Source organism: Lethenteron reissneri, unplaced genomic scaffold (genome assembly GCF_015708825.2).
Source record: "Lethenteron reissneri isolate LAM-NWPU_2019-01 unplaced genomic scaffold, ASM1570882v1 scaffold_1622, whole genome shotgun sequence".
Lineage (NCBI taxonomy): Eukaryota > Metazoa > Chordata > Hyperoartia > Petromyzontiformes > Petromyzontidae > Lethenteron > Lethenteron reissneri.
Genome location: NW_026891358.1, coordinates 1 through 21,808, shown reverse-complemented (window position 1 = coordinate 21,808; position 21,808 = coordinate 1). Strand labels below are relative to the sequence as shown.

Below are 21,808 nucleotides of genomic sequence, written 5' to 3'. Positions count from 1 at the left end.
GGCGACAACAAAACCCCAATTGCACCTTGACGACCAGGCACAGGCTTCCGATATTGCAAGGGGATAAGCATCTGTGAGCCCTCGAACAGCGCCTGCACCTGGGCGATCGGAGCAGGTCGCCCCCAGGGCGACGGCAGAAATGTAATTTTACTACCACCCGGTAATTCAATGCAGTTTTCATTAATTCTAATTAGAATGGGCATCTTGGCCAGAAAATCAGTTCCCAACAAACAAGGAACTGCAAGGGACCTCGAAATTAACACAATTCCCGAGGCCGACACTCCCCCGATAGATATATTAGCGTCCACCTGGCCCACAATGCCCATGCTACCCCCGTTCGCAGCGACGCAGGAATCATAAACCGGACGCACGGCCTCTGGTGGGATGCCCAACAGATGGAAAATTACATCCAATATAACGGATCTCCTCTTCCATCGCAGGCAGGTCCACCGCCTGAGGAAGGTCGTCGTCGTCGGATGATGTAGCAGATGATGGCGCAGGAATATTCTTTCTTCTGAGCTGTTTTGACATGCCGTTTCACTTCTGACACCAGTGTAATAAAGGACTCGTTCACTGTGTCTGTCTCCGTTGTCCTTTATTCGGGTTCTCTACACTTGTCCCACACGGCCCTCGCTCAGAGCCTCCCCCGCTTGGCAGCTCGACCTCTGCCTTCGCTCCCGTAGCCTTTCTCGCTCCGGTGCAGCTCCGCTGCAGGTTCCCCTTGTGCAGTCCTCCGGCTGCTCTCACAGCAGCTCCACCGCTGCTCCCCGTTCCTCCGTGCTCGGTCACCGCTGGCCGACGGTGCCGAGTCTTACTGTGTGTGGCGATCTCGCCACTCTCCAACCTCCGCCCTGCGTGGCCTCTCCCTGTCTCTAGTCCCCAACTCTCTCCGTCTCTTCCGGTATCTCTCCCTTAAGACCTCACCCCTCTCTCTCACGTGACTTAACCCCGCCCACCGTGACGTCATATCCGCGATGCCGTTTACGCCCGCATTACAAAATGATGCCAACTTTGATGAGATTGTCTGATTAAAGGTAATACGATCATTGAGTAAGTTGCAATGCAGATAAATAAACATCATAATTGGTACTATTGTGGAGCTATTTAAATATATATTTACTCTGCTTGGCTGCCCTGATAATATTGGGGGGGGGGGGGGGGGGCTGGGGAGTTACATTGCCCAACTTTTAAGTAGCCCAGTGCCAAAGAGTTTTAGTGCTCGAATCGCCTCCACCCAGATAATGACTCCAGAGAGAATCCAGGAAGAAAAAGGAGCGGGAAAGTTGCCGAGGCACTTCTGAATCGGTCCTGGTTGTCCTCCTGCATCAACCCACACTGACCAGTCTGGTGAAGTATGGTGAAACAACCCCTATGATGACCAACGCAGTATGTGAATGTCTTCACCCAATGGTGGCTTGGCGAAGAGATATATCATCATTATTATTGAGACATCTTAGTGTGGGTTCGATAACAAAAATGTAATTATTTATCCGTAGAAGCCATTCTCAGTCCGAAGGACCTTTTTAAGACGACAGGTTTCATATTGGCTCACAAGTTGGCTCACAAGTGACGACATCGCAGGAGGGTTTCTCCACAAATCTAGCGGGCCGCCCTGATGATGCTGGTTGTAACTACTGGTGAAACGTCGTACTCGTAAATTGTCAATGTCGTGGGTTTCCTCTACAACACACCGGTGTGCTGAACTCGTAACGAATCGGCTCGTTTTGTTTACGTTACAAACCTTACTCATTGGCTGTGTGGTGGCGTGCTTAAAGACTCATTTAACCCCAACACCTACTGTGGATAATATTGGTCGCGAGAGCCTACCAGGTGTTACGTTCAGGGATTGTGCATGCAGGATGGACACTTGTCAATGGGGTGACTCTCCGTACAGATGGAAACGGGTGGAGATTAGGACCACTTGCTCTACTGCAGTGGTTCTTAACCTGGGTTCGATCGAATCCCAGGGGTTCGGTGAGTCAGTCTCAGGGGTTCGGCGGAGGTTAATTTTTACAATAAAGAAGGGTTCGGTGAATGCGCATATGAAACTGGTGGGGTTCGGTACCTTCAAAAAGGTTAAGAACCACTGTTCTATGGGCAGCGTTGAGTCTATGGGTAGTGTTGAGTCTATGAGCAGTGTTGAGTCTATGGTGCAGTGTTAAGGCTATTGTGCAGTGTTGAGTCTATGGTGCAGTGTTGAGTCTATGGGCAGTGTTGAGTATATGGGTAGTGTTGAGTCTATGGGCTGTGTTGAGTCTATGGTGCATTGTTGAGTCTATCGTTCAGTGTTGAGTCTATGGGCAGTGTTGAGTCTATGGTGCAGTGTTGAGTCTACGGTGCAGTGTTGAGTCTATGGTGCAGTGTTGAGTCTGGTGCAGTGTTGAGTCTATGGTGCAGTGTTGAGTCTATGGGCAGTGTTGAGTCTATGGGCATTGTTGAGTCTATCGTGCAGTGTTGAGTCTATGGGTAGTGTTGAGTCTATGGTGCAGTGTTGAGTCTATGGGCTGTGTTGAGTCTATGGGCAGTGTTGAGTATATGGGTAGTGTTGAGTCTATGGGCTGTGTTGAGTCTATGGGTAGTGTTGAGTCTATCGTGCAGTGTTGAGTCTATGGGCTGTGTTGAGTCTATGGGCAGTGTTGAGTCTATGGGTATTGTCGAGTCTATCGTGCAGTGTTGAGTCTATGGGCAGTGTTGAGTCTATGGGTAGTGTTGAGTCTATGGGCTGTGTTGAGTCTATGGGCAGTGTTGAGTCTATGGTGCAGTGTTGCGTCTATGGTGCAGTGTTGAGTCTATGGTGCAGTGTTGAGTCTGGTGCAGTGTTGAGTCTATGGGCAGTGTTGAGTATATGGGTAATGTTGAGTCTATGGGCAGTGTTGAGTCTATGGTGCATTGTGGAGTCTATGGTGCAGTGTTGAGTCTATGGGCAGTGTTGAGTCTATGGGCAGTGTTGAGTCTATGGGCAGTGTTGAGTCTCTGGGTAGTGTTGAGTCTATGGTGCAGTGTTGAGTCTATGGGCAGTGTTGAGTCTATGGGCAGTGTTGAGTCTATGGGCATTGTTGAGTCTATCGTGCAGTGTTGAGTCTATGGGTAGTGTTGAGTCTATGGTGCAGTGTTGAGTATATGGGTAGTGTTGAGTCTATGGGCTGTGTTGAGTCTATGGGTAGTGTTGAGTCTATCGTGCAGTGTTGAGTCTATGGGCTGTGTTGAGTCTATGGACAGTGTTGAGTCAATGGGTATTGTCGAGTCTATCGTGCAGTGTTGAGTCTATGCGCAGTGTTGAGTCTATGGGCAGTGTTGAGTCTATGGTGCAGTGTTGAGTTTATGGGCAGTGTTGTGTCTATGGTGGAGTGTTGAGTCTATGGGCAGTGTTGAGTCTATGGGTAGTGTTGAGTCTATGGGCTGTGTTGAGTCTATGGGCAGTGTTGAGTCTATGGTGCAGTGTTGCGTCTATGGTGCAGTGTTGCGTCTATGGTGCAGTGTTGAGTCTATGGTGCAGTGTTGAGTCTGGTGCAGTGTTGAGTCTATGGGCAGTGTTGAGTATATGGGTAGTGTTGAGTCTATGGGCTGTGTTGAGTCTATGGTGCATTGTTGAGTCTATGGTGCAGTGTTGAGTCTATGGGCAGTGTTGAGTCTATGGGCAGTGTTGAGTCTATGGGCAGTGTTGAGTCTATGGGCAGTGTTGAGTCTCTGGGTAGTGTTGAGTCTATGGTGCAGTGTTGAGTCTATGGGCAGTGTTGAGTCTATGGGCAGTGTTGAGTCTATGGGCAGTGTTGAGTCTATGGGCAGTGTTGAGTCTATGGGCAGTGTTGAGTCTACGGTTAACAGTGTTGAGTCTATGGTGCAATCACCCCCAGGCCAAGTGCCAGTATCATGACCAACTCGGGCATTGAAGTCGTCTAACAAGATGACTCTATCCCAAGGGGCCACTTTAGCTAACACCTGTGACAGGTCATAGAAGGCATCTGACTCATCGGCCTTGCCTGCATCCCTCCACGGATGTTCGTCTTCAGTGGGGGCATAAGTAACCACGACCACCACTCCTCGCCTCTGGTTGATGGGAAGGTGAGCCCAAAGTAGCCTGGGGCTTACAGCTTCCCACACCTCACCACCACGCTCCCGCAACCCCTTGTTTTGTTCAGAAGAGCCACTCCCTGTTGTTTGGCAGTCTCATGCCCCGAGTAGAGGACTGTCCACCCCTCATGGTGGCAGGAGCCTGAGCCGGTCCACCGGACCTCCTGAATACCACAGAGATCCAGGTGGTACCGGTCCAGCTCCCGATAGAGGGGTGGCATACTCTCCTCCGCAGTGAGCGTTTGAACATTCCACGTGGCCACCCGCAGTGGTTTTTTGTTGTTTCTGGAGGAGCCCCGAGGGTAAGGATTCAGTCTCCTGGCTCCGCCAAATGGGGTTTGGCCAGTAGACGTCATAGATGCCTGTCCCCCCGGCTCCTCCGGGACAAGCTGAATTAGATATTTTGCAGGTCGCTTTGTGGTCATGAATTGAAGGTGGAGAGATTACCAGCTCCTCACACCTGTCCAGAGCCCCCATTTGGCCGCTGCAGTGGTTACAAACGCCATGAGGGGAATGGCGAAATTAAGTTGGCCCTCCCCCCATGGCACTGCCCATCACAGCGTTGCTGTCCGGTACGAACGAGGAGGTAGGGGGTTGTTTTGCCGGACAACAACCGCCATTCGTCACGTAGAATGGAAATAATATTATTTCCATTCTACGTGACTTTACCGAAAAAAACAAGAAAAATTGTTCATTGTTTGCAAGAAATATTTATTACGTTGCTATTTTAACACTGGGTTCCATTCACTACTGTTTGCATGTTCGGTCGACCTTTTGAATACTTCTTCGGACGCATTCCAGAATATTTGAAACTGTAAAGTTTTCAGCAACCACCAAATAATTTCCTCTGAACCGTAACCTGAAAATCAAGTTGAGTGCTGGGGTTTTGCTCCCTAAATTTTACGTCAAACTCTATATTGGCAATTTAGTTCTATCCTCCACACATGTTGCACTGCTTTTAATCAACACACGCCCAGTGTCAATAGGCGCATTCAGCAAAGGTAACTTTAAACCCAACATCAAAATTATTACCGTCAACAAATAATAACCATCGAACGAAGAAGGGTGCCAGTTCAATCCCTGGTTGGGGGACGACTCAACTCACATCGTCATCACCATCATCAACACCTCCGGCCGTCGTAAAGTGAGCACCACAACTAGCCCCGCCATAGGAACGAGGCACGCCCGGCCGCCTTTGTGTCCCCGACAAAACACTGTGTGTGTACACACTGTGTGTGTAGACTGTTTGTAGACACTGTGTGTACACTGTGTGTGTGTAGACTGTGTGTGTACACACACTGTGTGTGTGTAGACTGTAGACACCGTGTGTGTGTGTGTACACACTGTGTGTGTACACACTGTGTGTGTGTGTACACTGTGACGGAGAATCAAACTCAGGTGGTCGGTTTCATCGCGCACTGTTCTCAGCACGGCGACACCCGGTCCATCCCACGCGTTATTAAAAGAAGCAACCAAATAACAGGACTTAACGTCGAGATGAAATTTTTATTTCTATTTAAAGCATTGGTTCTTAACCTGGGTTCGATCGAACCTCAGAGGTTCGGTGAGTCAGTCTCAGGGGTTCGGCGGAGGTTATTTTTTCCAATTAAGAAGGGTTCAGTGAATGCGCATATGAAACTGGTGGGGTTCGGTACCTCCAAAAAGGTTAAGAACCACTGCTTTAAGATGTTTTTTGTTCATGTTTTTGTTTTTTTGTTTGTTGCGGTTGCACCCGATTCAAGAGCCGAATGGCTCACAGGGCTCTACCTAATAAATGAACTTTGGGTAGCAGCTGTTGGCTTGTCGGAGCAGCAACCCCAACTTGGGGTGCTTCCTCCACTTCCTCCTCCCTTGGTGGCTGTGCCAGACGAGAGCGGCCGACTTATTTGCGAACTCGTCGTGAAGATTCCTGCTGCACAAAACACCTACAAATACAAACAGCGTCTTACAACAATGCAACTTAAGATGTGGATAGCGACCGGACGCATTTGCAGCTCAGGATGTGGTACGGGAGAGTTTGATGTGTGCATGACCGTGTCTCGCATTCATATATATAGATGACTATGGAACATCAATCTCAGTGCAGTGCTAATACAACGCGCACTCAAGCATGACTTTGGTTGTTTGGAGTGTAGAGATGACTATCAGTAGCGATTAATAATTTCAGAACGGTGTAAATTCCAGCGCAGAGCGCTCATGCCCGTGACAATGCGTGATTATAGTCACTAACTCGTCTATTCGGTCATGAATCCTCCCATAACGGAGTCTTCTGTGCTCGAGTTACGGGACCTGTGGTGTCGTCTCTGCCTTCCTCTCTACTCGGTCGGATTTCCTCCCAGCTAGAGGTCGCAAACGGGTACCCGTACCCAGCCGGGTACGGGTACCAGTTTGCGACCCTGGTGCGGCCGGGTACGCGTACGGGTAAGGAATCAAAACCCGTTTGCGACCTCTGCTCCCAGCTCACGGGGAGGGGGGGGTGGGCAACGTAGCAGCGCTCTCATCTCTGTTGGTGGCCCTGAGCTCACCATGGAAAATTCCAGTCCCACAGCGGGGGCCATGCGCTCTCCACGGAAACCCGCGCAGTTTTTTTTACTTTCCGCGATGCGAGGTTCGTGGTGCCCCACTCCGGAGAGATGAAATCGGCACAGACCCCCCCTCCCCCCACAACAAACGCACCCAGCGGAGTGAAGAGCACGGATGGCACCTAGACAGCTCGAGTCCCCACTGCCCCCAGTGAATGTTCAGACGCCCTCGTACGTTGGCTACATTCGTCTGTTCGCGTTGTCTGTGGCGGCTGGCAACGCACGGACGAGTTAAACGGAGCAACGGGCGTGGCCTCACCCTCCGTTCGTTCCAGATCTGACCACGTGTTGTCCGTCTCCACCCCTTTTAATACCTGGGTCATGTGGTACCTTTCCACCAATCCTGGTTAACCTCTATGGAATCTTCTAGACTCCATCGTACGCTCCCAGGACCACGCCCCTGACTCGTCCCCCCATTGGCTGTGGCTAAAGCCAGCAGAACCAATCCTATACTTACAGATGTCACCTTCCCATTATGTCAGGGCCACGCCCCTAGACTTCCCCCCATTAGCTATGGGCCAGGACCGGCAGGGCCAATCATCGTACGAGGTGTAATCCAACAGCAACCCGGATATGTCCTCACATCACACAACAAAGACGGCGATCGCATCGCGCGCTTTCAGGTGACTTCCATGGCCGTCTCGATCGCTCTTCCTGCCGATGTCAGGAATCCACCGGAGCCACGCACTTTTCAACGTGCGTTGAACGCTCATGTCATTCGAACCAATAAGCACGGTTGTCATCGTGCGGCGCGAAAGAAGTTCAACACACACAAACGTTCACTGTGCAGCGCAGCTACTACTATCCCACCTCGTTTTGCGAAACTGACGTTCGGGTAACGACACGCACACACGTGCACAATTACGTGCGTACACCCGGCAGCGAGACGAATCCACAGACTTACCACCGGACCGCATGCCGGACCGTGCGTCGCGTGCCCAACCAACCACCCCCAGCCCCCACACGCGCCCTCTCTCACCTTGGCACCCATCCACCGCCTGCTCGTAGCCGGGGCCGCAGACGCACCTCCCGACGGGCATGAGCCACTTGCCATTGGCGCTGCAGAACATGCGCGGCGCCTCCTCCTCGACCGAGTTCTCGACGCATGCCCCGCGCACCTCGACATGCGAGGAAGATTCGGCGCCCGTCACCGTGTCGGGGAAGACGGCCAGGCCACGCACGGTGCGTGGGCAGCGCTTGTAGTACACGCGCACGGACACGAGCGCGATGCATGCACCCACATCCTGGAAGGCCAGGTGGAAGCCCTTCTTGGCGAGGGGGCCCACGTCACGCACCTCCGTGTTCAGCTTCATGATGCGGCCGACCAGATCGATCTCGGTGAAGGTCTCGTCGGCCACGATGGTGTCCACCTTCACGTACTGGCTCTCGTGGATGCCGGACACGCGCTCGCTGTCCGACTCGTGGTAGTAGACGTTGAAGGTCTCCTTGCACGTGCCCGAGATGCCCGGGATGCTGTTGCAGTCGCGCAGCGTGAACTTGAGCTCGAGGAAGACGCGCTGGGCACCGCCGCGCATCATCCAGTTAGTCCGCAGCCAGTTGTTCTGGTTGGGCTTCATCACGTGGCAGACTTGGTACATCTGAATGGGCGTGTGGAACTCATCGTACCCGCTTATTTCTTCCCACTGTGTTTGTAGGGGAGGGTAGACAGAGAAGGTTGGTGGGTGGAGCGGGAGGGGGGGAGTGGCGATATTTTTGTTAGTGAAATTGGAAGATCGGGAGTTTAAAGTCTCATGATCAGAATCAGAATCGTTCTTTAGCGCTGGGAGAAACTGATGAGCTACGAAGTGTCAAGTCGGAGTGGGTCAGATTATCGGGTCCATTCAGCTCCTTGTCTACCCAGGATTCACATTGCGAGCACCACTTTGTAAGTAATCAACGGCGGTTGCTCTAAGGCATCTCGGCCCCCGCCATAGGAATGTGCAATTTCCACCAATGGCTAAGAAAGGTAAATGAGATGAGCACCTCCAAATGCTCAATTGAGCATCATGGCACTCTGACTTGTAATTCAGTCTTTGGCCTCTATGTACAGTACTTTATATAAGATTCACAATTGGATACAACAGCATTATGCAATTTAGTCGCCAATATATAGATTAATAATAATAGTTCAATTTCTAACGTGCGCAAATTTGCAGACGTAGTGGCCGCAACTCAGAGGCGCGGAGCCAAGCTCAGAATCGCTCAAAAGCATGATTGTAGAGGTGAGTTTTTAAGTGTCTCTTAAAGGAGGCGATTGAGGTGATGCTGTGCAGAGGATCTTGGTATCAAGAGGAGGTCGTGAGTCGCGCTGCGCAGGCATCTGCCGTGTGCTGAGCTGCAAGTTGTCAATAATGAAGAGAGGTACGGTGGGCAGGCTGATATGAAGGCATGGTGGCAGAGGTAGGCGGTATTTTGTGTGACCCTACTGGTGATGGGTAGCCAGTTGAGAGCACGGAGACAAGCTAGTGAGTCGAGACGGGGATGAGTGTGGGCAATGACGACGCATGCCAGGTTATTTTGTAGTCTTTGAAGTTTCTTTAGGCTGCCAGCGGAGGTCCGGACTAGGACGGAGTTACAATAGTCAAGGCGAGACCCAACTATGCAACATGCCAATGTGTTGGCAATTTCAGTAGAGATGAGAGGACGTATGTGTCTAAGAGCCTTCAGGTGAAAGTTACATGAGCTGATGATATGGTTGGTTTGACCGTCGAAGGATAAAGTTGAATCTAGGATGACACCGAGGTAGCTGAAGTGGTCGGTGAACTTGATGCTGTGACCGAAGATGTGTATGTGTGTGGGGAGTGCTGCTGAATTAAGACGTTGCTTGGTACCTAACATGATGGCCACTGACTTTTTCGGATTAAGGGCTAGGTTGTGTGCAGTGAACCATTGTTGCACGGTGGTGGTACATTCCGAGAGCCTCTCGAATCCAGATGCATTTCTAGAATCGATGGCGGTGAATATAATCGTGTCATCCGCGTATGAGTGATGCTTAACACCGAAGCTTGCAATGAGCCGGCCGATCGGGGAAGTGTAGGCTGTGAAGAGCAGGGAACCTAGTACAGAGCCTTGGGGAACCCCGCTTAATGCTGTTGTTTCAGGCAATGTGAACATGCCCACCCTGACTGAAGATTGCCGGTCAGAAAGGTACGAAACTATCCACTTGAGTGCTGAGCCGCATATACCAAAGTCGGATTTCAGGAGGGATGTAAGGAGCAAATGGTTGATGGTGTCGAAGGCTGACGAAATGTCCAGACTTATAAGTGCAACAGTTGAGCCGGAATCAATGATCGTTAAAATGTCATCGAGCACTCTAGTGAGTGCTGTTTCTGTGGAATAGTTTTGACGGTAAGCTGACTGGAAGCAGCAGTAGTTTGCGGAGGAGGTGATGTGTGGTTTTAGCTGGGCGAGGGCTAGTCGTTCAAGGAGTTTCATGGTCATCATTGCACGGATTGAATGTTGTCCTTCGTCACACCTCCGATTAGCATGGTTAGCTTCGGAGGGTACAAAATAAGCTCAACGTGAGTATGTGTAGTGAGCATAAGTAGTGCAGGAGACGTCGATGGAGGCAACACTTATTGATTAAAAAGAGCTACGATACAGCAGCACGTAGCGAACCCTAACACTAGAGCAGTGGTTCTTAACCTGGGTTCGATCGAACTCCAGGGGTTCGGTGAGTCAGTCTCAGGGGTTCGGCGGAGATTAAGACACACACCCGACTCATATGATTGTGCACCAGTAAAAAATATACCTATGTTTTTAATTTGAAAAAATCATATTTTATTTTTACAATTAAGAAGGGTTCGGTGAATGCGCAAATGAACTGGTGGGGTTCGGTACCTCCAAAAAGGTTAAGAACCACTGTACTAGAGGATGTGTTCCTCAGCGAACGTTCCTCGTGAGCTCCTACTACACCCCTCTATCTCAGACCATCCTAGTGGAGGCTAACTGACCTGGCCCAGTTTCGGCTCAGGTCCGACCCTCAGCCACACGAGTCTGGCCCTCACAAGGACACAGACCTCGCTGCTCTGAGGTCGCCCCTGGCTTGCCCTGCTCGGCTCTTACAAGTGTAGAGCCGTTGTAGAGCCGTTGTAGCCGTTGTAGACGGCCGGATTTAGACTTGCCGCGGATGGCAAACAAACACAATGGGCGTGGCTACATCGGGACGCGAAGACGGTGTTTACTGCGACGTCCGCGTTGTTATCCTGGGGGGCTATTGCGGAGCTGGGATCCCCCACAGCCCCACCCCTCAAGGGGGGATGGCTATTTAAGGTGGCGAGCCGGACGGCTCGGGGTCTAGTGTTAAGCTGTAACCAGTGAAGAAAGAAGACTCGCTAGACAGGCCCTGGAACTCCCTGGGATCGCTGCCCTTTTCAGGGCCGACCAGGCAAGCCAGCGGCGTGGCCCTAAGAGCCCAGGACCGACGCTCTTCTAAGAGCCGGACTGGGTATTCCGGGTGCCGTAACCTAGCTGTAAGCTAGCTGTGAGTCAGGCTGTTGTGTTCCGTAATGTAGACGGGTGAAGGGGCCGATACCCCTTCAAGTACTGTAAGTTGCCTGTTACTCGCTGGTGTTAATAAACAAGCGTGTGCCTCCAACTACGTTGTCAAGTCTCCGGGAACCTTACTACATCTGGTGTCGGAAGTGGTTCTACAAGGATGGAGACACGACGGACAACTCCTACCAGAGAGACGGGGGCGGAGGAAACCTCGGCTGACTTTGAGCCAGAAATGGCTGAGGGCGGACTCGAGCAGCAGGGGCCAAGTCCACCCACACCGCAACGTCAAGACGAGTGGGAACCGTCGTCTGAAGGACTGTGGCTGGCCCACTCTCGACTGGCAGAATTGCTCTATGCTGCAGCCACCACACTGGAACAGATTACCCGACTGGGGACGGGAGGAGCTGCACGGGGCGATGGCGGCCAACATACAATGCCGTTTCCCGCCATTTCCAGAGACGCTGAGTTTGGAGTTCCCGCCATAAGTACAGTGCAGGCTGACGGCGAGGCGGGGCTACGTCACGTGGCCGATACTCACCAACCACAAGCCACGTCGGCAGCGGCGGACAACAAAACGTCACCACAGCAACCGCCGTTGCCACGCGCCCAGCCCGCCAAAGCTGCACGGAGTGACGGAGAGCGTTTTTCGCCTACGGACGCTGCGCTGCAACAGCGACTGCCACCTCTCAAGAAATTCGTGGGAGGAGAAGGCGACTGGGGTGGCTTCCGGAGGCGCTTCCTCGCCCATCAAGAGATGGCGAAATGGACCGATGACGAGGCGTTGCGTGCGCTGCCGGCGATGCTTGACAGCGATGCCCTCGCCACTCTCACCTCGGCACCAAGGGCGAAGCGCGCCACGCTGCAAATGGCGCTGCAACTCCTCGCCGCGGTCTATGGACCACCCTCGGACTGTCGCCAGCTGTTTTACGATCGCCAGCGGGGCGCCAAGGAGTCGCCCCTGGCGTACCGCACGGCTCTCCTGGCCCTGGCGAAAACGGCTTTTCCACGGATGGACGAGGATGGGGTGGACGCCATGGTCACGGAAAAGCTACTGCTGCTGGCCGATGATTTGGACATCGTCGTCTTGGCTGAGGACGACGCAAAAATGTGTTCGTTGACGGCCGCCCGGCACATCCATGCCAACCTGCTGGCCCAACGTCGGAAGGCCAGCAAAGCGAAGGCCAGCCATACCGTGGCTGCATCCGCCCTCCCAGCGGAAGACATCTGCGCTGTGGATCGCCTGACGGAGTGGAGGTCCGGAGTACGGTCAGCTCGGGACGGACCGAGCCGCCGGGATCAGCCCAAGCCATCAGCAACACTCACGCGCTGCTACAACTGTGGCCTCCAGGGCCATGTGGCGTCAGGATGCCGGGCTCCTCGGCAGCGTGGTGCGACGCCTCGCCAGGACGTCGCGCCTCGACCCAAGTCTCCCCAGCAAAATCCGGCGAGTCGTGGCACCCCACATGGTTGGCCCACACACACACCTGCCACTCACTCACACACCGCAACGAACGGGGGTCAGAAATTATCCATTGTCACGCCAAAACGTACCTCCGTCGGGTGTGCGGTCCAACCGACCCAGTGGTCCGAGTTGGCTCATCGTGTTGTTGCCGCGTCGTCGGGGTCGTCGGTTGTTGTGGGACATATTGATGGGGTCGAGGTACGGGTCTTGATTGATACGGGAGCATCGGCGACTATTGTGTCTGATTTGATTTACAACATTCTCCCCATTCAAAGTCGTCCCTTGCTCCCTGTTGATGTCCCATGTTACGCTGCTAACGGGGGTTCGTTGGGCATTATCGGACAGATCCGCGCGCAAATTTGTATTGGGGACATTAAATTATCCGGCCCGATATTGGTCTCCTCCTCGCTGGCGGTTCCGTGCCTGTTGGGGACGGATTTCTTGGCCAAAATGCCCATTCGTATACTAATCGACCAAGGATGCATTGAACTTCCGTCGGGGCGACGTATGGCCTTTTTGTCATCCCCCGCTACCACTGTCCGTACGGCGTTTGCGACGGTACCGGCGCTGGTCGCGAGGACGGTACGTGTACCGCCGGGAGCTCAAATGCTCGTACCTCTTAGGCTGCGCCGACCGTTTGGGGAGGGCGTCGGGGATCGGGGGGTTCTGTTGGGACCATCGAGGGCCGAGGTCAACGGACCCGACTTGGTAGCGGCCCAGACCCTGGTCAAAGGGGACGAGGACCCCTTCATCGCGGTCCTCAATGTGGGGTCGCGAACGGCCGTGGTTCCTCAGGGGACCGTGCTCGCGCACGCGACGCCGGTGCCTCAGGTGAGCGCCGGTTCGCCCTCGCTACCACATTCGGATTGTGATGAGGGGTGGCTCGATGCGCTTTGCGCGGGATCGGTGGACCTGTCCGGTCCACAGCGTGAGAGGCTTCGAGTCCTCCTTCGCGAATTTTCAGACGTTTTAGTCTAAATAAATACGATATTGGCTGTACTAAATTGCTGAAACACCATATTGACACGGGTGACAGCGCGCCAATCCGCCAAAATCCATTTTGGTTAAGTCCCGCCGAAAAGGAGCATGTTAAATCGGCTGTAGACGACATGCTAGCTGCGGATATCATATCCCCTTCCAGCAGCCCTTGGGGCGCGCCGATCGTTCTGGTTAAAAAACACGACGGATCATTGCGCTTTTGTGTGGATTTCCGTCGGCTTAACAAAATTTCTGTAGCCGACGCATACCCGCTTCCCCGGATGGACGAATCGCTTGATGCCCTGGCAGGGGCGCGATTCTTCTCCACATTGGATTTATTGTCCGGGTTCTGGCAGCTGCCTCTGGATGACGAATCCAAACCGAAAACTGCTTTCCGTACGCCACAGGGCCTTTTCCAATTTAATCGCTTGCCGATGGGATTACATTCCGCGCCGGCAACTTTTAAGCGATTAATGGAATTGGTTCTGGCTGGCTTGCAGTGGGAATCGTGTCTGATTTACCTAGACGATGTCATCGTCTTTAGTAGAACATTCGATTAACACCTCCAGAGGTTGCGTGCCGTTTTTCTCAAAATGCGGGCTGCTAATTTGAAGTTCAAGCCCCAGAAGTGTTTCTTGCTCCGCGAATCGGTGCGCTATCCGGGTCACATTGTGGGCCGTTCAGGCATTGCCACTGATCCCGCCAAAACGAAATGTGTTCGCTCCTGGTCGACTCCCACCTCGGTGGGTGAGATCAGGAGTTTCATCGGATTCGCATCATACTACCGCCGGTTTGTCACTGATTTCGCTACCATTGCGAAACCCTTACATGCCTTGACATCTAAGGGGGTCAAATTTCATTGGGGTGAGGAGGAAGACGCCGCTTTTCACTCGCTCCGGGACGCCCTAGTCGGGGCTCCGCCATTGAGTTACCCGGATTTTACAAAACCCTTCTTGCTCGATACAGACGCAAGCAACACGGGCATCGGGGGCGTTCTCTCCCAGGTTATTGGGGGCGTGGAACATGTGGTTGCGTACGGCAGTCGGGTGTTGTCTCCGGCGGAGCAAAGATACTGCGTTACCCGTAGGGAACTATTGGCAATCGTGTACTTCATTCAACAATACCGCCCATATCTGTACGGTCGGCGGTTCACCGTCCGCATAGATCAGGGGTCCTCAAACTACGGCCCGCGGGCCACATGCGGCCCGCCGAGGACATTTATCCGGCCCGCCGGGTGTTTTTTTCCGCCGCTGCCTGTCTGTTACTTTTTTTCTACATGAGAAGGACGGTCATTGGTGGAAGAGGGAGAGGGGGCGGAGTTCCCCCCAATCAGACTGCATTGATGGGCAGTGCAGTCTGTATGTCTCTGTGTGGGCAAAGTTATTGCTGGTATATTGTTTTTGTAGCGCTGTATATATATTGGTATTTTACTAATAGCAATTTTGACTCCCTAGGAAACAATGATGTCAAGAAAGAGAAAAATTGACTCGGAGTGTAGGATATTCAAAGAACAGTGGACTTATGATTACTTTTTCATGCAGTACAAGGAAAGAGCTGTGTGTCTGATATGCCAGAATATAGTGTCTGTGTTCAAAGAATACAATTTACGTCGACACTATGAAACTCAACATAAAGATAAATATGATTGTTTGGTCGGAGAAGTGAGAAAAGATAAAATATTAAAACTGAGAAATACATTAGCAACTCAGCAAAATACTTTTGTAAAGCAGAAGCAGCTAAATATTTCATCACTGCAAGCAAGTTTTCAAGTTGCCAAGCTAATAGCGTGCACTGGCAGACCATTCGTGGAGGGAGAATTTGTTAAAGAATGCCTTCTTTCTGTTGCCAAAGAGATGTGTCCAGAGAAGGCCGATTTATTTAGTACAGTGAGTCTTTCAGGACCTACAATTACACGGAGGATTGAAGAAATGGGAGACAATTTGCATCAGCATTTGCAAAACTCCACAAAAAAACTTTCCTATTTTTCCTTGGCACTCGACGAAAGCAATGATGTTCGTGATTCTGCACAACTTCTAATTTTTATTCGTGGGACGAATGACTATTTCGAAGTCACAGAAGAGCTTGCTGCACTTGCAAAGCATCAAAGGAACAACTATAGGAGAGGATATCTTTCGATTTAAAGCTTTCGTGCCTGCAGGGATTCATCTTCTTGGTTCTTTCGGTAAAGTCACATAGAAGGGAAGTAATAAAATAATAAAAGTAAAGATAATAAAATAATTCTCACGACGTTTCGGTCACAACGCAAGCAGCCGTCCTCAGGTGAAAACCAGGTCTGTTGGGGAGACAGCGTCTGAATGAAACAGCACACGAGCTTGGAGCATATATAAGCTGGGTTGGAAACGGGGGAAAGAGCGCCTTGACAAAATAATTTGCATATCAAGAGGAATTTAGCATATGTATGGGAAATGCAGGAATGTTATTAGTACTACATATGCAGCACGGGCTTATGTAGTACTAATCACATTCCTGCATTTCCCATACATATGCTAAATTCCTCTTGATATGCTAATTATTTTGTCAAGGCGCTCTTTCCCCCGTTTCCAACCCAGCTTATATATGCTCCAAGCTCGTGTGCTGTTTCATTCAGACGCTGTCTCCCCGACAGACCTGGTTTTCACCTGAGGATGTCTGCTTGCGTTGTGGCCGAAACGTCGTGAGAATTATTTTATTATGTTTTATTTTTATTATTTTATTACTTTCCTTCTACGTGACTTTACCGAAAGAACCAAGAAGAGAGGATATCTATGAAAAGGTTTGCCAAACTGTGAATGGTTTGGAGCTGAACTGGGCTAAACTAGCCAGTGTGACAACTGATGGCGCTCCTAGCATGGTGGGGTCTAAGAAAGGAGTAATTTCTCGCATTAACCAAGAGATGGACAAACATAACCATTCTCATCCAATAGCCATACACTGCCTCATCCACCAACAAGCGCTGTGTAGTAAATCACTGAAGTGGGACTCTGTTATGAAATTTGTGGTATCTTGTGTTAACTTCATTAGAGCTCATGCACTAAACCACAGACAATTTCAGGAATTTCTGTTTGAGCTAAATTTTGACTATGAAGATGTTCTGTATCACACAGAAGTCCGTTGGCTGAGTCGAGGGAGAGTTTTGAAACGTTTCTATGACTTACTTCCACAGATTACAGCTTTTCTGCTTTAAAAAAACAAAGAAGTACCAGAGCTCAATGATGCAGAATGGAAATGGCACCTTGCCTTTCTGACAGATGTAACAGAGCTACTCAACAGTTTCAATGTGCAACTTCAAGGAAAGGGGAAGCTCATCTGTGATATGCAATCACATGTCAAAGCATTTGAAGTAAAATTAGGCCTCATCAAACAAGTGAAGGAGGAAAACTTCTGCCATCTCCCCACAACTCAAAATCTGTTAGCGGAAAAACCATTGGTTGCATTCCCAAACAAAACATGTGTGGATTCACTGGAAAAATTGCAAAAGGAGTTCCAATTTGGATTTAAAGAGCTTCATCTCCATGAACAGGACATACAGCTTTTCCGTAACCCATTTTCTATTGACATTGAAAATGTGGATACAATTTACCAAATGGAACTGGCTGAACTGCAGAATTGTGACTCTCTAAAAGACGCATTCAAGTCAAGCAGCCTTCATAATTTCTATGCATCTCTCCCCTCTGAGACATATCCTCATCTCAGGAACCATGCACTCAAAATGGTAACCATCTTTGGCAGCACTTATGTCTGTGAACAAATTTTTTCCAGAATGAAACATTTGAAATCTCCAACCAGATCTAGACTAACGGATGCACACTTGCATCACTTGTTACGACTAGCAGTGACAAATATGGAACCGGACATTGACCATCTCATTAGCCAAAAGCAGGCCCATAGTTCCCATTGAAATACTGGCAAGTTTTGTTGCTTTAACTTTACTTGTTCTTCATTTTAAATATTGTATTTGTTCCCGTTTTGTTTCTTCACTTCAAAATAAGATATATGCAGTGTGCATAGGAATTTGTTCATAGTTTTTTTTACTATAGTCCGGCCCTCCAACGGTCTGAGGGACAGTGAACTGGCCCCCTGTTTAAAAAGTTTGAGGACCCCTGGCATAGATCATGCGGCGCTGCAGTATGCTTTGCGGGTTCAACAGCCATCGGGACAATTGTCTCGATGGTTGGAAATCCTTCAGGATTTCGATTTTGCGACTACCTATCGTAAGGGCACTCGCCACACCAATGCGGACGCTCTGTCCCGGTTACCACCCACTTCTGAGTGCGCTTGCCTGCTGGGTTCGTGGCGTTGCAGACCTCCGAATGTCAGCTCTAATTCGGTTTTAGCAGCCGCCGCCGATGCGCCTTCCGTTGCCGGTCCTATCGAGCAAGAAGGGAGGGATTCCTTGCTGGGGTTGTCGGTTGCGGAGTGGGGGCGCCTCCAAATGGAGGACACCTCCCTCCTCGCTTTGCGCCGTCGCGTCGGGGGAATCGTGCGGGGGGGTGAAAATGTCGACGCGTGGTCAGAACTAGAATGAACGGAGGGAGAGGCCACGCTGAAGCGGGGTCCAGGCTGCCACGTGGCCGCGCGTGTCTCTCTCTCTCTATCCCTCTCACGCTGCCTGTCAGTAGCGTGGAGGAGTGTTGTAATGAAAGACAAATAAAGACCGGATTCCAGAAGTCGCTTCTACGACCTTTATTACAATAGCAATGATGTAAATTATTTCCAGATAAAAAGACTCACAGGATCCTCCCCGAATATGGTTTGGCACCACAGTCCTGCCCAACTGAGTGCCCGGAGAAAATCCACCACAGTTACGAGGTGGTGCCACTCAGCACCGTCATCTCCTGACCATCTCTGGCATCCCCATGCCAACAACACCTGGTGGTGGTACCTGGTGGTCACTCATCCAACTACCGACCAGGCTCAATGCTGCTTAGCTTTTTAGGCAACGATCACAATTATTCCGACACTTATTAATTATCTACACTATGGGAACCTCATTTGCCAATAAAAATATGATAATTGGTTTTTTACCCTTCTATCTGGCAACAAAACCTGCAGTCATAATACAAACAAAAGACATAACTCTGATAATGTGCACTGTCCTTGAAGTTGATTGGTCCACACCTTTTGGCGTCATCTGGTCCAACCCATGTGAGACTAGGCTCTAAGGAAAGCTGTCTCGGGTGTGGACCAATCAACTTCAAGGACAGTGCACATTATCAGAGTTATGTCTTTTGTTTGTATTATGACTGCAGGTATTGTGGTCTATGCAAACATGACTCCTTGTAAAAAGGTGTCAGTTTTGTTGCCAGATAGAAGGGTAAATAACCAATTATCAACTTATTAATTAGTCGCAACAAATTAAACATTATTTGAATGTTTGGCTGAAAATCAGAGGATCTCCTGGTGATCACTGGCATGCTGTATGAGGGGATGGACCTTTGACTCTGTCGTGAATATGTTTTAACACGATTCCAAGGACTCTTTTAGGACAAAGTTGACCTCATGGAGGGCCAGTAAACGTTCCAAAACCGGTGTACATGGCCGGGAATAAATCCCAAGTTGTGATAAGCACTACTACTCATTCGGACGCTGTCTTTCCGACAGACCTGTTCTTCACCTGAGGACGGCTGCTTGCGTTGTGGCCGAAACGTCGTGAGAATTTAATATTTTATTTTTATTATTTTATTATTTCCCTTCTACGAGACTTTACCGAAAGAACCAATAAGATGAATCCCTGCAGTCACGAAAGCTTTAAATCGAAATCTTAAAGTGACTATGTGACTATGTGCAAACTGAAAATCCAGGGGAAAAAACAGCAAAAATTCCAGAAAAAAATGCACCGTACACACCAACACTGTGTAGAAAAATCCCAGTGGGATGCAAGTCAAACAACAACAACCAAAAGACAAATTTAGATTAAGGCCATCAGTCTAACTCCGTACTACAAGAAACAAACATGGCCAAATCAAAAAACTTTTCGAAATCATCAAAATAAAGCCATTAAAGCAATGAAACAGTGATCATAGGAACTGTGACCGAATTTTCACAATAAACGACATAAACAACACCAAACCCTGCAGCCATAACTGGCTGCATGAGCCTGCACTCATACAGTACCAATATCCGTAGGTGGTCATTTTGTTTTCTTACCCCTTCAGGTGGTGAGGCAATCCAGCCAGGCTCCCCCAGTGCGCTCTTTGAGTCGAGGATATTGACTGCAGGAGACAAGGCGCAACATTCAGCCCCGAACAGCTGGTCGTCACAACGTGGGGATGTGCAGAGCCGCGAGGCCGGGGAGACACATCAAGTCAACACAATGAGAGTCACATGTTTTTTACTGGTAGGAACCTCTTGGTTACACCAGCCCACAGGAGATTATTGTGTCCGCCGTGCAAAGAGGGGCTGGGTAGGGGCTGGGTGGGGAAGGGCTGGGTGGGTAGGGGCTGGGTGGGGAGGGGCTGGGTAGGGAGGGTGGGGCTGGGTGGGTGGGGAGGTGCTGGGTGGGTAGGGGCTGGGTGGGGAGGGGTTGGGTGGGTAGGGGCTGGGTGGGGAGGGGTTGGGTGGGGAAGGTGGGCTGGGTCGGGAGGGCCTGGGTGGGTAGGGGTTGGGAGGGGAGGGGCTGGGTGGGGAGGGGCTGGGTGGGGAAGGGGGGGCTGGGTGGGGAGGGGCTGGGTGGGAGGGTGGGGCTGGGAGGGGTGGGGCTGGGTGGGAAAAGGCTGGTCACCCCGTGGTGCCCTTATCAACGTTGAACCTACTCACGCCGGCTTGTGCCCGCCCTCACAGTCGGGCATATTGGTGGAATACACCACGCCGCTGTTGACCCTGCAGGCCATTGACCGAGCAACCCAACGTTCCTACCAGCTCCCTCCGCAGCAGCAGGACGATGTGTTTGTTGGTGAAGTGTGCGGGTGAACACTCTGCGACAGCAATGGCACAATGGCCATGCATTTTCCCCGACTCTACTCAAGGTAAACCAAGCGAGTGGGGTCATCTGTCAGAGAATACCAATGGGAAATGTCGTATCGCTGACATCGTATTCTCTGGATTATAAGACCCCCCCCCCTGCCCCCTGCATAATTAAAATTTCTTATTTTCAGCAGCATTTTATATTCTCGAGAATACGGTGTTAATATACAGTCTTTGGTGTAAAACAACGATTATTTAAAAATGAGGCTAAAATGTGAAGTATTTTATTTTCCATCATTGACATGAAACTTTTTTATCTCACTGAACCAGTTATCTGCTTACAGGCACATTGGACTCAACACAAACTCCCTCTGCAACTACCGTGGATGGGCCCTACCAGGCTCCAGGAGACAACTTGAAATTCCAAAAAGGCCCCGTGGATGTTGTTGAAATCGTAGAGGGATTTCTCTTCGTAATGTTTTGCCTCCGAAACGTCGTGAATTATTATTTTATTTCTATTATTTTTTTTATTTTTTACCTACGTGACTTTACCGAAAAAGCCTAAGACTATGAATCCTTGCAGTCACGAAAGCTTCACATCTAGAATATATCAAAGTTTCAAAGTTCATGTATTAGGTATAGCCCTGTGAACCATTCGGCTCTTGAATCGGGTGCAATCGCAACAAACAAAAAAACTAAAACATGAACAAAAAACATCTCAAAGTGAATATGTAACTGAGTGCAAACAGAAAATCCAAGAAAAGACAGCAAAATATTACAGAAAAAGCACCGTTACACACCAACGCTGTGTGCAAAAATCCCAGTGGGATGCAAGTCAAACAACCACAAGACAACTTAGATTAAGGCCATCAGTCGAACTCTGTACTACAACAACACAAACATGGCCAAACCAATACACTTTTCGAAAATCACCAAAATCAAGCCATGAAAGCAATGAAACAGTGATCACAGGAACTGTGACCGAACTTTCCACAATAAACGACGTAAACAACACGTACAGAAGTTGGCGGTGGTCTCTCTCCTCCTCTCTCTCTCTCCACGTGCCCCGTCACATTCACGATGAAAGATGCGGAGCCGGCAAAGAGCGATGATGCTTGAGCCCCCCACCCCACCCCGCCCCCCCACTCGCCTCGTTACCTTCGTGGAGTCGACGCAGACGGCGAGGGAGAGACCCCCAGAAGACTGGCGCTTGCAGGAGCGTGGGAGGAGACGGATCCAGGCGCCATGAGGCTGATGGATCGTGGTGCTGGTGGATTGTGGAGCTGGTGGATCATGATGCTGGTGTGATTGTGGA

General features: G+C 50.5%; 1 protein-coding gene across 1 annotated transcript; it reads right to left on the bottom strand.

The window, feature by feature from the left end:
• Positions 1-4,767: 4,767 nt before the first annotated feature.
• LOC133362793 (ephrin type-A receptor 4-like) lies at positions 4,768-19,802 on the bottom strand (the record flags this gene model as incomplete). The annotated part of the gene is made up of 3 exons (XM_061581739.1): positions 4,768-5,996; positions 7,633-8,296; positions 19,738-19,802. Coding segments are annotated over 3 exons (887 nt in total), but the record flags the coding sequence as incomplete, so codon positions are not given.
• Positions 19,803-21,808: the final 2,006 nt, after the last annotated feature.